Genomic DNA, 18557 nt, shown 5'->3' on the forward strand with positions numbered 1-18557 from the left:
CAAATTCTTTACCGCTGCGCCACTAACGAAGCACACTAAGCATAGACTCTAAGAATTAAAAGAGACACTGGCACATCTCGTTCAGCCTCCACTCCCTCTTCTGTGTAGACAGTTTTTTCGAGACCTCTTGCCACAGGCACGCATTCTTTGCTCCAGCCCTTCTCGTGAATGACCCTGATGACTTCAGATGTCTTGTCAGTCTGTGGCCCGGAAGCCCAGTTACAGTGAAGCTCTGGTTTCACTGGGCGAGCCTTCAGCCGTCCTCAGACACATTTTCTTCAAGCTCCTCTGCAGCCTGAATGTATCTCGGGCATTTCCACTCTGGTGACCTCATTGCCACGTTTACCAGTGTTTCAGTTGGGTTTGTTTAGGAACAGACCCCGCCGTGGAGGTGCAGCGCTGGTGGCCCCCGCTGGCCGTGGCCGGACCGTCCCCATGCTGGACTTGGGTACTGTCTGTTATGCCTGTGCTTTGTCTGTGAATAGGGCCTGAAGCTGTTCGTGTCTTTCGTTTTGCCGTCACCTTGTGCTGTCAACTCCTCTTGAATTTCCTTTCAAGCAAAACCTCCAGGTAGAGTTCTCTTGAACTGCATGCAGCCAGGTTGTCTGCTGTGTCCCTCATCACTTAGTAGCACCTGAAGATTTGATAAACTTCCGTATGTTTTCCAAGTCACGCATCATGCCAACTAGAATGGAATCACTTCATCTTTCGAAACTTCCTGAAGGAGGTTGATATCTTTCTTGGTATCACTATGTACCAGTGTTTTAATTTCTGTTGTTACCAGGTCACATGTCCCTTTTGGATACAAAGTTAAGGGAGAGAATGAGTTAAATACTGAGCTAATTTAGGTATACTAAGCCTTTGGAATTCTTTGAGGTACCAGTACAATATTTCTGTCAAGGTCCCCCTCTCTCTGCTTCCCCAGAGTTCATATCCTAGTTGTTGAACTGAAAACAGATTCTAGATTATGTATTTTTCTTCATCACATTATTCATCCAATACCAGATCTATCTAGGACAAGTTAAATAGTTATATTTCAGTTATTGCATAATAAAATATGTAAGTTTAATACACTGGTATGCTTATTAGTTATGCTTCCTCTTTGTCTTTCATCTTAGTATTTTGATAAAGTAACAAGTTTCCAGAAAGAACTTAAGTCTCAAAACAGAAATTGTCCGCAAACCCTATCACATAGTTTCCTAACGAAGAACTTCAGATTTTGGTAGCAAAAGAAATAAATTCTCTAACTACCAAAAGGAAAAGATGTATGTTTAAATACATAGGTGTTATTACAGTTCTAAATCACTGTTGTTGTTGTTTTTTCTTTTTTGTGCCCATGATTTATATGACAGACTCAGGTTATCAACAGAGAATTGAAAGCAACTAAATTTGTGTCCTTTACAGATTCTTAATTGAAACATGTATATTATGATATGTGAAATAGATCGCCAGTCCAGGTTCGATGCATGAGACAGGGTGCTTGGGGCTGGTGCACTGGGCTGACCCTGAGAGACGGTATGGGGAGGGAGGTGGGAGAGGCGTTCAGGATGGGGAACACCTGTAAACCCATGGCTGATTCATGTGAATGTATGGCAGAACCACTACAATATTGTAAAGTAATTAGCCTCCAATTAAATAAATTAATATTTTTAAAAAGAAAAAATATAGGAAGGGAAGGAGATTGGGTAGTTGATCGATTTAAAATGCTGATGGATGGAATGAAAAGAAACTGATACTTTTTTTTAAAGCAGTGGTTGAATGAACTTTCTTTTTCAGAATGTGACAGCTTCCTGGATGTTGGACTGGGCCAAGAGTGTGCCTCAAAACCAGGTGTCCTTAAAAGAGAATCTGGGAGCGATTCTGACCTTTTTCACTCGCCCTGTGAAGACGTGGACAGCATTGTCTTCTCCAAGGTACCGTTGGCCTCAGTGTGCGACTCTGGCTAGCCGTCACTCTTACTTGATCTCAGTGACTTGTAAAGGCTCCCTTTTGGAGAATGAAGCTCCAGGTGGCCGGGCCTTGGAAAAAAGCCTTGACTACTTTCTTTTCTATAGAGTCATGGCTGGTTCCATGCAGGTTGTGAAGCTTACATTGAGCCCTAAAGAAGTGGATGTTCCTTTCAAGTGAATTAGAAGTCAGATGACAGTGACTACTTCTCAGGGAGCAGGAAGGACCACAGGACAGACTGTAAGACGTCATGTGTATAAGCTCACCACAGAGTCCTGGCTGGTTAATGTGTTTAGGCCTGAAGCTCACAGTTGAGCTTGGTGAGGTCAGCCCTCCTTATTGCCTGCTTAATTGGAACTTTCTAGACCTCTGCTTGGGAATCCAGCTTTCTCCCTGGTGGAAAGCCAAACCCATCCACATGAGTCACTTCACGTTTTCATAGTATTTGAGGCTCCAAGGCATGCTGTCTTAACTTAGGTTTGTGTCTAGTTGCAGCAAAGTCCGTTTTGTCTCCTAAGAATAGAGGCTTTTCCTGTAGCCAGGTCAGCGCACAGTATTGTTAACCTGCTGCAGGGGGTTGTCTTAACAGAGAGCTGGGGAGGGGCAGACACACAGCAGCCGTGCCGACGCCCTTGTGAGGGTGAGAGAAGCGGCAGGAGGTTGGGTCAGTGGCTCATCAGGTCCCCAAGGCAGGCTGGTGGTGCTGGGTCTAAAGCTACACCAGAGGCCTTCTGGAACTCGCGTCCAGAATGCATTTGAGCCTCTCTGACTGTACCTGCGCTTTCCCTGCCTTCTGCTCAGTGGCTCTCATGTGTCCTCTGGGCCTCCCCTTACCCTTGGCCTCTTTCCACAGGGGGCATTGGAAACACTCAGGGACTTCAGCATTCCTGTCATCATTCCTTGTAGAAGGGGGAAAAGTAAAGTAGAAAAGTCCACTAACTTGGCAGAGCTATCCTTCTCTGAAGTTATTTACAGAGAAGAACATCAATATGATCTCGGTTTTTTTAACCAACAGAATTTAGGTAGTTTCCAGGGTTTTTTTGAGGTTTGCATTGTAAGGACTCCTAAAAGTGTCTGCTTCTCCCCCAAGGGGAATACCGTTCTCTAGGTGCCTGTCTCTCAAAAGGCATTGGTGAATACATTAGATATCATCTCTGAGTTCCAGTTTTAGAATGGAATCGTTGGTAATCACTTACACGGGGCCCTGGATATGTGAGGATTTGTTCAACATTTATATACGTGGGACAGTTTTCTCAGTAAAAAAACTTTTTAACCAATTGTAAAGTTTCCTCCGTGAAGAAACACTTGCTTGAAGCTCCTAGGTGCCTGCCAGCTTGCCCTGAATGTTGCCATCTCTAAGCTGAATGATTTTCCTAGCTGAGGAGAATTAGCATTGACTATATGTTACTTAATCATTCCAGCCTGCCAAAACCGTTTAGGTTTTGTTCATAAAAAATGGCCAGCGCTCGATTTTAGGAGTTTTTTCCAGGACGACAGCACAGATAGCATTTTTAAAAGTTGAAGCATATCCCTGACCAAACTTTGGCCAGCATCCCATGCCGGGGTTCCTCAGGAAGTCCAGACATGGTGGAGACGCGCCCTCCTCTTCACGCTCACGAGAATGTCTGGTGGCCGGGGGTGAGGTCGGAGGGTCCTTCCTCTTAGTGTCTCCACCCTGCCACAGCGGTTGGTGACCAGGAAAGGTTTTGCAACCACGTTTTCTGTAACATTCACAAAACCAGGGGTTTACATGTGAAAGGAAAAGGAGACAGGCTAGTGTTTCCAAGGTGCTTACTTTAAGTGAGGCACTGAACAGAAGTTTTTTACATAGGTGACCTCATTTCATGCTCCCAGCGGCCCTGCAAGGTGGGTGGTTTTATCCTCATTATACCCCTGAGGAAGCAGAGGCTCTGGTTGGTAAAGAGGTTGACTCAGCATTACTCAGCTAGTAAGTGACAGAACTGAGATGTGTCGCTGGGCCCAACTCTGAAATCCACTTGTTGATTTTGCTCTGTCTCCACGCACCTGCTTTGGTAACCAGTGCCGTATACACAAGCATGGCAGTGGGGGCAGACAGGCCGTCAGCTGCGTCCTTGAGGCCTCCCCTGTGGTCATCTGCACAGCGTTTGCTGTGACGCATCAGACCCTCCCGGAGTCTCTGCAGGCTCCAGCCCTCCCACTCCTCCTCTAAAGACTCATGTGTAGGCAAGCCATTGCACCATCCTTTTCTGTGGACCGTGAGTGTGCATTAGGTCACTTCCTGCAGCCACTTGTGTGACTTTAGCCTCACAGAGGGCTCTTTAACATCAGCCCACAGTGCTTGTCAGAACTTTCCACCTTAACCTCATGTTTCCACTTGGCATGCCAGCCTCCTGGCAAATATGACTCTTTGGTGAGTGTTGCGAACTTCATGTTTTTTTCTGATGGATATTTGCGGGTTCCTGAGGTCTTGGCTTTTCCATAGATCAGTAGCATAAAAATTTAATTTTTGCTTTTAAAGTGAGAAGAAATCCTAGGGTTCTTTCTGGCCCTAGCTAAGAAAGAAAATGTGGTTGTAAAATACATGATCTGGGCCACTCTTATCCAAAAGGATAATTGAAGTCCACAGAATTATACTAATAGTTGCTGCCTCTTTTTCCCGAAGGTAAAGCCCTTACACCTTGTTTTTTTGTTTTTTGTTTTCCAAAATCATAAGACACTACCCACAATTGATTAAGAAAAAGCAAAGTGACTTCGCCAACATGCTAGCTCTTAAAAGGAAACCCTTTATTTCATATGCTGTCAGAGCTGTCAAGTACTTAAACATCAAGCCAAAAATTTACCTTATATTTTTTAAACTTTCAGATAAAAGTAAATATATTTACAGAATCCAGAGTAGAAACCCTGTAAACTCTTAAGGCACAAGTGTTGACATGATTATAGTTTCAGAACTGTGAAGTGGGGCTGGTGCTTGCCATCAGTATGGCGCATAAATGGGTTAAGTGATGGGCACATACTGGGCATGTAATATATGCTTTTATTTTTAAGGCACATGCCAAGTGCTTGAGTATACTATAACAGATAATTTATAAGTATTTGAATAAAAGAATGAAAATTAAAGAACTAGGATTTTGGTAGTGTTAAGGGTGATCCTTCAGGTGTAGTAATAAGATACAAAATGCATAGCTATTTCTAGATTTCTATATATACAAGTGTGTATAGTGTTTATACCTCTCCATATACATATCTGTATCATACCTGCATGCTGTGATTCTGGTTAAGAAAGCCAATCAGGCATTTTTTTCCCCCCAGTACTCGATTTTTAAAATTTTGAAACAGAAAAGTAGGAAGAATTCTGCGGTGAATACACACCACCTAGATTCTACAATTAACCTTTTATTATTTGCTTCATAATTGTGCATCTGCCCCTCATTCTTTCCATTAGGTCATCTAATTTCTTTAATACACTTCAAAGTTATAGATATCAATACACTCCACTTCTCAATACTTAGAATTCAGTATTTGTTTATAAGATTTTTTTTAATAATATTTACATAAAATGAAGTACACGGTCCCGAGGGTACCATTCGGTGACTTTGCTTCCAACTGTACTGAGTTATAATTGACAAATAAAAATCATGTATTTTAGGTGTATGAATCCTAGCTGAACCTAGAATCACCTGGAGAGCTTGGAAAGGGAAATAGATGAAGAAAAAAAGAGTCTGTCCCTCAGAAACTTGAGTTTATTATGTAACCTCACTAAACTTCAGGTTTCTCATCAGATGCACATAAGAATAGCTACTAAATCAAACAGTTGTGAGGATTAAAAGAAATCATACATCTAAATCTCTTAGTAAAAGCCTCACAGTGGTGAGTATCTAGTACATAATTGCTGTTCAAATTTATGTAATAGTTATACTGCACATGTATTTTAAGGAGAAGGCAATGGCACCCCACTCCAGTGGTCTTGCCTGGAAAATCCCATTGATGGAGGAGCCTGGTAGGCTGCAGTCCATGGGGTTGCGAAGAGTCGGAGTCGACTGAGCGACTTCACTTTCACTTTTCACTTTCATGCACTGGAGAAGAAAATGGCAACCCACTCCGGTGTTCTTGCCTGGAGAATCCCAGGGACGGGGGAGCCTGGTGGGCTGCCGTCTATGGGGTCGCACAGAGTCGGACACGACTGACATGACTTAGCAGCAGCAGCACATGTATTTAAGAAATAGATTCTCTCAAGCTTTTTATAAACATCATTTATTTTAGACTTCTGTGTTAACTTTTATTTATGTAATTATTATGTAATTTCATTTTCCCTAATTTATTTGGCCTTAGATTAAGCAAACCCTAAGTGTGCTTGGGTCAGTCTGTCAGCTCAGCCCTGCCCTTGAAGCCGGAAGGCCAGTGTTGGAAAGAGCCACTGCCCTGACCCCTTTCTGTGCCCGGAGGGCATTCTCTCCAACACCTAGTGGGTTTTTCTAGCCTGATCACCACTTGCAGATATTCATAATTTTATTAACCCCAAGGAAAGAGAAGCTTATGGTAGAGGGGAGAGTTTTTGTGTGTGTTCCATCCTGCTTTATGCAGGAGGAAAAGCAGTTATGAAAAGAGAGGACGAATTCATTTGTCAGCCTCAGGTACAGACATAGTCTTCGTTTCCCCAGTAAGCTTGCTTTCTTGCACGCGTGTGTGTTAGTCTCTCAGTCGTGTCTGACTCTGTGTGGCCCCATGGACTGGATCCCACCCGTCGGCTCTGTCCATGGGATTCTGCAGGCAAGAATACTGGAGTAGGTGGCCGTGCCCATACATGACTCCATCCACCCCTTCCTTCCTGTGTCTACACTTTAGCGTCTCATCTGCTTCTCTGCCCTAACCCAGTCTTAATACTCATCTCAGTTGTTTTCGGCCATTTGCTTCTAAGAATGAAAAAATATTTAATATATATACATGTATTTTCATTCTTATTTATTCACTGTGCTGCTAAGTTGCTTCAGTCGTGTTCGACTCTGTGTGACCCCATAGATGGCAGCCCACCAGGCTCCCCCATTCCTGGGATTTTCCAGGCAAGAACACTGGAGTGGGTTACCATTTCCTTCTCCAATGCATGAAAATGAAAAGTGAAAGTGAAGTCACTCAGTCATGTCCGACTCTTCGCAACCCCATGGACTGCAGCCTACCAGGCTCCTCCGTCCATGGGATTCTCCAGGCAAAAGTACTGGAGTGGGGTGCCATTGCCTTCTCTGATATATTCACTGTATTTATATGTAAATATTTATGTATTCAAATGTAATATTTATTCCATATAAATATGTGTTTATATATATGTGGGATTTGGGATACTAGTCCTGATTTATCCCTCCTGAAACTCTCGGGAGGAATGGTGCCATGGGTCAATTTAACTGGTACATTTGATTGACATGGATTCAAAACTAAGTTTTAAAATATTTGTTAGTTAAACTGATTCCATGGCACCATTCCTCCAGGCCATCAGGAATAATTTTCTGAGTCTTGAAAGTCATTAATTAGCAGATGTTCTAAGAGAAAAGACCTATCTGAAGAAAGACAGACCAGCTCAAAAACTCTTAGAAGGGCTTAAATACTAAGCATGAAACATTCTGTTTTGTGTTAGAAACCATTCCCCCTTCTAATTTATAGAAATAGAAAAATAGCATTCCCTAAGATCTGGTACCTTTTTGAGGAGGGAGAAGAATGGTGTAAGTCGTGCCTCTCCCATCTGCTTTCTGGCAGCTTTCTCTGAACTCTTTAGCACTACAGATTCAGAGACTGGAAAGGGAACATTGCAAAAAAAAACCCTGAAAAGTTTAAAAAAACCCTGTTTTTCTCTTTTCCTCCATTATCCATGATTGAAATAGGTAATGTTTGTCAACAGACATTATATTAATTTCTAACTTCTTTAGATCTAAGGATTATCACGTGACTCGTCCCTAGACACATACCTGGCTGTAGAAAGACCATGGCCATATTCCAGGTTTGATTTCTCATTACACCACTGACTCCTTTCTAGTCTGCAAAGGTATTGTAAGGATGTGATGAAGTTGGGAAACTCTTGAGAACACTAAAAAAAAAAAAACCTGGAAAAGAGTATTATAGCCTTCTTTAGATTCAATCTAAAGTTAAAACCATTTGCCTCAAATACTTACTAAATGAGCTCTCTCTTAACTTCTGAATTTGTCCTATTTTTCCATTTTCAAGGTGCAACTACCGGCTCATAAAAATACTTGAGTGTAAGAACATTATACTGTCTGAACCTCATTCTTAAATCAGAATCAGGAATGCAAAACTAAAGAAATCATGCAGTTACTATGAAAAAAAAAAAACACAACTCCCTGTCTTTTAGTTTGTGGTTTTTGTTTTTTAAAAAGTTAAGATCAGAGTTAAAAGCACACGCCGGGAATAAGACCATGTTGACGATATATGCTAGGCAGGTTTCTCCTTTTTAGAAAGAAGTACCTGCTCTCCCATCTGCAAGTCATTTCCGCACTGGGAAGAGCTAACTTGTAAGAAGAATGTGCGATACATGGATAAATGGAAACTTTCACTTCTTTTGAAGCCTTGCTTGTGTACCTTTACCAGATTTGTCACACATTTTTCTTTTCTGCTGCCCATTCTGTTTGTCCCTCGATATTGCTTTGAGAATTAGACATTTAGGCAGCTTTAGTTTCTAGGGCCGCTGTAACCAGTTACCACACATCTGGTGGCTTGAAACAATATAAACCTGTTCTTCCATAGTTCTGGAGGCAGGGGTTCCTAAAAGCCATGTATCCAAGGGGCTGCGCTCTCTTCTTACGAGGATACTACTCCTTTGGGATTCAGGAAATATTCTCATGTGAAGTATGACCTCATCTTAACGAACAACATTTGCAAAGACCCATCCAAATAAGGTCACATTCTGAGAAGGATGTGAATTTGAGGAGGACACTGTTCAACCCAGTCCAGTGAAAAAGCTAAGACATCCTAAAAGTGTCTTCTGGAGTTGCTATTCACGACCATTTATATTCTTCCTCTCGATGGAGAGTGGCCCCAGGAATAGAACACGTAGAATGCCCAGATCACCCCTCACTAACTTGAAAGGAGTCATCGACAATTTTAAACCAAAACTTACCCTATTTTAGAATCGACTCAGTATAGCTTTATTTTACTATAAAATAAAAATATATGGCCCAGTGTGGCCCAGTAAAAGGAACACTGAGGACTTCTGATGCAGACTTTGAGATCTTATTTCTTACAGGGCCTTTTTGTTTTTTAAGTGATGAAGATAGTAATAGAACAGGGCGTTTTAAAAGTTGAAATCAGCTTGCGTTCAGGTCGTGCCTCTGCTGTACTTGGGGGAGCCCAGGAAACGGTCTGGGCCTCCGAGTCCTGACTCTCCAGCCCCTCTCATCTCCCTCAGTCTCATCCCTCACTGATTGTTTAAAGAGCAGTTAAGCTGGGAAGCTGGATTCTAGAGAGTAGAAAGAAAAACCTCACATGAGCTGGTGAGATTCAGCCCCAAGGATGTAAAGACTGCTTTGAGAAGGTAGAGTGCTTTTGAAGTGTTTTGTTAAGACTTGAAAGAGGCAGCCTCTTTAGGAGTTATTTTCTGTTTCAAGACTAAAAGGGCTCATGAGTTTCTATAATTTTTAAAATCTGTTTTGAAGAACTGTAAGTTTCTTTACTCCTAAATTAGGGAAATACTGTGAAGAAGCGGACGGGGGGATCACAATGTCTGCTTCCGTTTCCTGCTCCTTGTCCCGTGAGAATGAACGCATAAGATGCGAAGACAGTACAGTGCCCCCTGTGTGGCTGAGAGGGTGAGCGTGCATCTTTTAGACACTTTACTTGTCTTCTGTTTTTTGGATGCCACAACGCTCATCTTTCCCTCACCCATCACATGGTGTGTTCTGGTGCTTTTCAGCAGGTAGAGCTTGTCAGACTGCTGGATCAGAATGATACAGTTCCTGGTAGGCTCTAGAAGTTGGCCGGGGAAAGAGCACCATCACTTTATCAACGACTGCAGAGAACTGATTGTTTTAGGTACACTTTGGCTTGATAAAACTCAGCCAGTACTCAGTTGAAGGAAAAAAGGGGGGATAAATTTCTTGCATTTAGGTGTTTGTGGCCCAGAATTTGGACATTTGTGGCAGACTTTAGGTGGGATCATAAGCTGTTCTGCATTTTTGAAAATGCCACTGAAAATAGACTTGCTTTTTGAATATAAACTTCAGTATATCACTGTTGTAGCCAGGCACACTATCTTGTTTTTAGTTAGCTTATCTTCTGCCATCTCCATTCTACTCGTGAGCTCATTCAACTGTTTTTATTCTGATTATTGTATTGTTCAGGTGTCATAATTGCTGGTGGATTCTTTCTTATAACATATTTCTTCAGTGAAATCTTTTTTTTTCCAAAAGAATTTATAATTGCTAGTGCAAGTAGTTTCATGATGACTAAAAATATTTGTTGATAATCCCAACATGGAGAAGGAAATGGCAACCCACTTTAGTATTCTTGCCTGGAAAATTCCATGAACAGAGGAGCCTGGTGGGCTACAGTCCATGGGGTCACAAGAGTCAGACATGACTTACTGTCTAAACCACCACCACCAATCCCAACATATAAAGTATTTTCTGTTGACATAATATGATTGCCTTTCTGATCCAATCTGTGTTTTCTTGGTTGTTGATATGAATTAGTCTTGATTGTATGCTGGACGTGTTTGCTAACAGAAGATTCTGTTGTTTGTTGTTCAGTCACTGAGTTGTGTCCAACTCTTTGAGACCTCATGGACTGCCGCATGCCAGGCTCCCCTGCTCTTCATCACCTCCAGGAGCTGGGTCAAACTCATGTCTATTGAGTTGGTAATGCCATACAAACAAAATTTACAAAATTTTTTGTAAAAATAAATTTAACTTGACATGGTATGAATTTAGAGTTTTCATACATCAGAAACCTCAGAGACATAGGTTCCCTTCATTTCAGTTGATAGTACGGACTGAAAATAACTGACCGGAATTAGATCTTTTCCTCTGCAAGAAAGGGAAGACAATACATTTCCCATTTTGCACCTCTAGTGAAAGGGTAGAAAGAGTCTGGACCTGGACCGTACCTTTACTGGAGGCTGTTTGAGTCCATCTGTGATTGTGCTTTAAGAAAGAAGGCTGTTTGGCGCCAGCTGTGATGTTGCCTGTCCTCCCCCCCGTAAAGGCGCTGACTCAGTGGACAGTAGCCAAGGCCTCTTGGTCCTGCCGTTTCCAACCATACGTGCTTTCTCTCCACTGCAGCCCGAGGAGGAGCAGTTGGCCTGCGATATCACTGGATCCAGTTCCTCCGCCGATGACACGGCGTCCCTGGACCGACATTCGTCTCACGGCAGCGATGTGTCCCTCCCCCAGATTTCCAGTGTGAACAGGTCCAGAGACCCGCAGTATCTCAACGGCTTCAACAGCCATGGGGTGGGAGCTGAGGGTCGAGAGAGCGAGAGCGAGCCCACTGGCTCGGGTGAGATGGAGGAGGAGGAGATGGACAGCATCACCGAGGTGCCCACGAGCTGCTCTGTCCTGCGGAGCTCCATGCGCTCTCTGTCCCCTTTCCGGAGGCACAGCTGGGGTCCCGGGAAGAACGCAGCCAGCGACGCAGAAATGAACCACCGGAGGTGAGGCGGCAGGTCGTTTGTCTCGTCTCAGTGTCTGCTTGCTTTCAATTTGGTGTTACCGTTAGGGAAAGTTTTCAGGAGATACCATGGTATAGAAGAAAGAACATAGGCTTATCTATAGGAATCAGGAAAATCTGTGTGCCAGTTCCAGCTCTGAAACCTACTAGCTGGATAACCTTGGGCAAGTTACCTGACCCTTCTGAGCTTTAATGGTCTCATCTGTAGAACGCCTGCCTTTCAGAGTTTTTGTAAGAGTAAAGATTACAATGAAATATGTAAGTCACATAGTGAGTTAAACACTGGTGTAACGTCTCTTTAGGCCAGATTTGTTCATAAAATTGAGAGGTTAGAAAATTTGAAGGGAATAATTTCATGTCAATTTTCAATTAAGAAATAAACTTCAAATCTTATAGTCTCAACACAAGTTTTTTCACAGTGCTTCATAGGATTTGCCATCTGTTTCTAGTGTAGAAAGTTTTGATAAAGTCTAAATTACCAGTACTTAACTGTTAAAGCGATCATAATTATTATTAAATTGTTACTGTTATTCCACATGTCATTCAGCCTGGGGGTCTCTTCTGGCACTCGGTGTCATCCTTTCGGTTTGCCAAGCAGGCTATGTGAAAATGTGGATTTGGTTTCTAGCCACTGGCTGCCTAGATGAGCTTAAGTTTGAAGTTTGAAGAACAGGTGCCATGATGCCTACTCTATGTGTAAAAGTGTGCCTACTCCAAGGCTACCTTCTAAATGAGGACCAACAGCCGGGGGAGGAGGCTGACAGTTGTGAAACAGCTGAGATAAACAGCTCACCTGGAGCGGTTACTGGCTGGTTTGCTTTTTAAAAATTCCTTGACCTCCTAATATTTTGGCTCAGATTTCATAGCTGTAAGTACATATAATCTGATTACATTCATCAATATTTTTTTATTCGGCCAACATGTATTAAGCACAGCAGGCATTCCTAGGTTCTGGAGGCCCCAAGGTGAATGAAGACCTATCTTCATATAGTACCTTACACCCTCCTGATTTGCTACCCTTTTCAGATTCTTTTAATAACACATTGTCTCATGTAATTTTCCCATCCTCTTCATGAGTCAGGTGGGATTATCCCCATTTTTGCAGGTGAGACTATGTAGGTAGTTTAAACCATTTACCCAATGTCAGTGGAATCCAGGTTTCCATTCTCCTGGTCAGGCAGTCTTTCTACAACTCCATTTTATTCTGGGGTACAGTTCAGGATGCAAACCTTACAGCTTTCTTCAAGCTGTAATTTTTTCTTTTTTTTTTAAGCATTCATATGGGAAAATAAGGATGGGGAAATGATCCCTACAGGCAGAATTCCCTTCCTGAGGCAAGGGAATCTGCTTGACGGGATACACGTGTCCCAGATGACAACAGCATTGAGAAAGGAGGATTCCTTTTATATGGGATCTGTTTTCCTTTATAAACCACAGTGGATCTCTCTGCCATGACTTTAATTTCCAAGCTAGATGTGACAGTATGCATCATGTTGCTCCAGTGAGGAAATTGAAGCTCAGAGTAAAAGATTTGCCCAAGATTACATGGTGATTTTAGGATAGAGCTACAATTAGAGCCCTATTACCTAAATTGCTTGTATTTTCAGCCTATATAATATCATGGACTCTCCTATTTGCAGTTATCATTCAGAATTGCCTGGTACCACTGTCCTAGTACCTCTGGAGATAATGGAATGAGAGTTAGGGGTCATTTTCATCAGTTTAACTAATTTTTACAGTATTAACCTGCATAGAGAATTACCTGAATTTTAAAGTGTTTAAGAAAATCCTGTTAAAGTTATGCTTGGATGACCTTTAGAAAAAGTCCTTTTGCTTTTATAATTTAATAAACCTCATTCCTGGTCACCTGATTGTTCCCTCCATGCTCCAAGGAGTTAAAGTAGCCCTTCTCAGAGATTATCAGGCCTTTTTGGTGATGATGTTTTCTTTATTCCACATTCTTTGATCCCCTTACTCCCAAACCATTTCTCTTTGGTGATTGTCTCTTCCTAGTGTGATGTTTGTGTGTTTCACGCATTTGTATCCATTTTGTTTGACCTGGACACTGACCTCTTCCACCATTCATTTTCAGTTCAATGCGAGTTCTTGGGGATGTTGTCAGGAGGCCTCCCATTCATAGGAGAAGGTACAGAGCTCACTAACTTGATGGACTAACTGTTTGCCTCTGAGCTTATTTTACTAACAAGCATCTCATTCTGCTTCATCCACGATTTAACAGTCTAATTTTAAATAAGTCCTGTCTGCTTCAGACAAATAAAATACAGGTACTTATTAATTGCTAATGTCCATCCTGTATGAAACGGTTTCTCGAATTTGGAGTTTTTTCCTGTTCTACTTTTATTTAAAAAAAAAAAAAAGTTAAAAAAATATTTTTTCCATCTTGTTTTTTTTGGTGTTCAGATCACTTTGATAATAGTGTCTCCCCAACTTTACCTAAGGAGGAGTCTAAGAAGTGTCTGTTGTGCATAGGTAATGGACCCCGAGGAGTACTTATTCTTTCTTTCCCAAGAAAAGGGGGAACTGAAAATAGACGTGTGCTCATGTATCAAGCCCTAAACTATTTTCAGCGCATTCTTCAAGAACGTGATGAACACCTTTCTTCCTCAGCCACTTGGGAGTCTGCTGTTCACTGTTAATGTGGTCCTGATTTCTCAGGGCTCCTCTCAGTCTTTCAATCCCATACTGGTTTTTGGTCACATAAAATTTTGAAGCTAAAAATTACAGTGATTTATCAGCTGAAAAGTCACTTTTAGTCGAAAAGTACTGATTTACTTTAATTTTTTCAAATGCTGAGTTTTTATCAGTACATTTCCTGTACAGGAGTCATTTGTGACTTTTCCAATTTTTGGAAAAAAATTTAGAAATCTGAAAACGATGGTTTGATTATGGTTAGTGTCTCATATTAGGAGGTACTTGTAAAGAGAGATTTTAAATTATTAGCTGAGGCTGTCTTTTTAGGAAGTGGGCGGATAATGATTTTTGTTGCCTACCTGGTCTTTTTAAGTGGGTGTTTCCTTTAGTTTCAGATTTTAGACACACAGTTGAGCTCAAGCACAGTGTAGTCACGAATCTCAGATAATCATAAGCCTGGTTACATTTGTCTCCAGGAGAACAAGTTATTAAAGGCCTTTTTCAGTAGAAGTATCTAAAACCTTTAGAGATTTATTTGGCTGACTCTTCTTTAAACTCGTCAATATGGACTTATTAAAAACATGCCCTGGATAACCCTGGAAGATGACCCGTTGCTGGATGCAGCCCAAGTTACCATGGACTCACAGCTGGCATAGCCACTTCAGTGACAGTTTCATCTTTTGTCATGTTTCTGTATGAAGAACAGGAGTTACGATTTTAAGTTTTGTGTTAAGCCTTAGCCACTAAAATGGGAAAATCTCAGCAAGTATTAAAAGGTAGGGCATCAGGATACTTTTTTTAATCTGGAACTATCTAAATCTCAAAGCTAAAGAACCATGAAATGTTACTCCCCCAGCTGAGGAATTGAAATTAGGACACTCTGAAAAATACTCTTACTGTTGTGAAAGGAGTTTCTGTGACCCTAGGGCTATCTGCAGCTTCCTCCCTGGATCCTTAGGTTTTTCTGACGCTCCTTCTGTCTCCCTATTGTTCATCCTCTCTATCCTAAATTTCATCCCAGTCTCTCACATCATTATCATTTTCTGAGAGTAAAGGGATGTTTAAAATCCATAGAAACACATTGTTTAATTTTTAATGAATGATAAATTGGCATGTATATTCACTTTCTAATTTTTTACGTGTTCTGTTTTTAGTAAATTGGCCATGTAGACATAATATGCCTTTTTAGTAACAGCTTAGAGGTATAAAATTAAGTTAATACTTTACAAAGAATAGACTTGTGAATCTCATGTGTGTTTGTAAACTGTATCAGGGCTTGCTTCCCTAAGTCAGTCTGGTCTTGCTTAGCAGACTTGTAGAGACATGTCTCAGCTGTGTACTTCCACTCTCTGCTTTTGTACTTGTGAGCTTTATACTATTAATATAATCTGATTTTAAATGTTTTACCTTTTAATTTATTTTAATGGTATTATTTTAAAGATTTACTTTTAGAAGATCCATAGGGTTAGCTCATATTTATTCTTCCGTCATTTTCCTTTTTTTTTTTTTTTTTGGTCTATCAAAACCTTCCACTTGTCAGCACAAAGTTATCAGCTGTATGTATTCAAGACAAGGTGGTTTTTGTTTTCTGGGTTTTTTGTTTGTTTGTGTTTTTTTTTTAGCTTTCTTTTTGTTTGTTGCTTGGTTTTTTTAGTGTCTGCAGTTCTTCCCATTGAAGGTTCAGGGAGCAGATTAGTTTTATTGTTATCTCCCTTCCGAAAACAAAAGCATGTCACTTAGAACTTTAAGGCCGAAATAGTAGCAGTGTATTTTTTTTTTTTAATGATAGCTTTTATTAATCAAAAATCCTGACCTATGGATGCAGCTCCTTTTACAGAGTACCTGATACTCTGAGTTGGTTATTTTTTGTTTGCTTATGTTCCCTTATCATTTCCAACCCCAGATTTTCTGTTCCTACTGCATGAGAATAAATATAAGTGCTAAGATAGTCAAGGAAATAGATGACCAAATGGATTTTTTTTTTAATCTTGTGGGAAAATAGATACATACCTAAAATTATGGGACCCTTTGGTCAATACTATAAAATTCCCTTTCATGGAAAGTCATCCCTTCATTATCATTAAAATACAGGGAAATAGGACCATTGTTATATGCTTTATCTTTAGCATCCAAGCCTGGTGAATAGGGTTTGAAGGTGGATGATGATGTTGGATATCATTATGAAAGATACATGAATTTTCTGGCTTAGATTCATCCTTAATGGAAACACGGGAGAAAAAAAAACCTGACTCAGTGAGCCTGCCCCAGTGCAATCTGTCATCATTCCTTTTAATGAAGGATTAGAGATGCTGTGGTCAGGAGATGATCAAGTGGATTTTGTTGTTGTTGTTGTTATATGCTTTATCTTTAGCATCCAAGCCTAAATGGGTGGAGGAGTGGTGGGCCGTATAGAGAGAGTGTCCCCAGTAGTGGGGTTGAAACACTGCTGTGAGCATGCCCAGCCAGGACGCCACAGGGAGTGTGGGTACTCTGTTCAGGATTTGCTAGTAGGAATTCTGGGGTTTCCAACACTGAACTTATTAACCTGTAAAGAGTTCACGTAGTCATTTTTAACACATTATGTAGATGGACATCAATAGAAGAACTGTGTTTTTTGTTCTAGCCATTTTCTAAATTCTAAATCAGTGTTACATTCCTAATTTTTTTGATGATCAGAAAATCCATCTGTCTCTAACTGTGTCCCTTCTTTTTAAACCCAATAATCCCATCCCTGTTTCCTCTTCCATTTCTGTTTCTGCCTTTGATGTCATCCCCAGTATGAGCTGGTGTCCCTCTGGTGTGCAATACTCTGCTGCCCTGAGTGCTGATTTTAATTACAGAAGGTATGGTATTGTTGCGTGTCCAGCCACCAAAGGGGAATCGTAGAACACAGCACTCGAGCTTCCGGCTTTGGACTGGCTGTGTGGCTGGAATGCATGTGGCGGCCTGCTTTCTTTGTGAGCGCGGTGTTGTGTTGCCTCTGCTGTGGGCATCCTGTCCAGTCCAAGGGGTGCAGCCTCGGAGCTGGATGGTGTTCCCCGATGCATTCTGCTTGTCTCAAGTGGCTATAGATTCGGGTGTTTTCTGCACAGGCTTGTCTCCATGCTGTGGTAGACCACTTCTGTCTTTGTTTTCATCCATCCCAATTCCCAGCTCCTAGGAATTAGCACATCTGAGGAAAACAATAACAGAAACAAGGCAGCTACTAAGATGCATTCATTTCTTAATTACGCTTCCAAATCCAGTCATCTCTTTAGATTCTAAGCTCACAGATTGCTCATCATTACATATTCTTCTCTCAACTAAGCAGCCAGATTTAATCACTTACAGGATTAAATGTTGTGGTATAACCTTAGGATCTGGCTTTCTCAGGCTTTAGAAATAATTCGTAACAGAAAACTAAATTTCTTCTTCAATTAGTCTGTCTTCTTACCCTTGCTGTTGAAAATGAGTTTTACAGAGACATTTACTTGGAGTTAGTCATGATTTCTATCGTCATATTGAAATCAGAATAAAATCCATTGTTTAATTTATAGAGGCATATGGTTTCAGTTCATAATAAGTGATTCATAGGAAAAAGGGCAAATAGAAACCCTTCTAGACGGCATACAGCAGTTCACTTTGAGCAGAGGTAACGAAAGAGCTTCATTATGCCTTCAAACACAACTCCACATGCTTGTAACTGAGGGCATGGTGCTCTCCCCCTGCATTCTGAGATCCAGTGGGAACACACATGATTTATTCTGGCTAGCATCCCCAAGGGTGAAAGCTGGCCAACCTTTCTCCATAGCCTCCTCCTCACAAAAAATGCTTTTCACTCTGCAAACCACAGTCTTCATTCCAAGGATCCCATTTTCCATATCAAACCTTAAGTTTGCCTTTTTCCCCCACCTTGTCACTATCAAGGAAAAAGATATTAAACCTCTCTTAGACACAGTACCTTTTCAACTTTTGCCCTTTATGGTGGTGTCCCATGTGCCTGTCTGCAACTAACGATTCTCAGGAAACCTGCCAGAGCGGTGCTTGTTGGGGCAGGTGTGCACAGATGGTAATGCGCCTGTGTAATGCGGGATTTCTGGGGTGGACGCATGCCTGTGAAGCTATAAAGGTCACCTAGACTGTCGTGGAAGGTGAAGTTACAAATGTTACCTGGATTGTAGTCGAATGTGAAGTTACAAAGGTCCACTTGACGGCTGCAAAGGCAAGTCTGGATCTTCCCTATTTTCCTCCAGAAAGTCACTTAATGTTCATATTTTCTCTGTGCCATTTAATTATTTGGCGTTGGCAGGCTTCAGAGTCTGGCAAAAATTGAT

At 41.3% G+C, this 18557-nt stretch overlaps 1 protein-coding gene across 5 annotated transcripts in view; it reads left to right on the plus strand.

Annotated features, from left to right (window-relative positions):
* The window catches only part of AKAP13 (A-kinase anchoring protein 13), a 322447-nt gene that overhangs the window by 230672 nt on the left and 73218 nt on the right, over positions 1-18557 (plus strand). For 4 of the 5 annotated variants that reach the window (XM_055556686.1, XM_055556687.1, XM_055556685.1 and 1 more), the window contains 4 exons: positions 1777-1913; positions 11205-11575; positions 13685-13738; positions 17022-17087. In XM_055556686.1, coding sequence (XP_055412661.1) covers positions 1777-1913; positions 11205-11575; positions 13685-13738; positions 17022-17087 — 628 coding nt within the window. The remainder of the gene's footprint in view (positions 1-1776; positions 1914-11204; positions 11576-13684; positions 13739-17021; positions 17088-18557) is intronic. The other variant, XM_055556688.1, reaches the window with a different exon arrangement.

The sequence above is a fragment of the Bubalus kerabau genome, chromosome 19 (assembly GCF_029407905.1).
Source record: "Bubalus kerabau isolate K-KA32 ecotype Philippines breed swamp buffalo chromosome 19, PCC_UOA_SB_1v2, whole genome shotgun sequence".
In the NCBI taxonomy this organism is placed as follows: domain Eukaryota; kingdom Metazoa; phylum Chordata; class Mammalia; order Artiodactyla; family Bovidae; genus Bubalus; species Bubalus kerabau.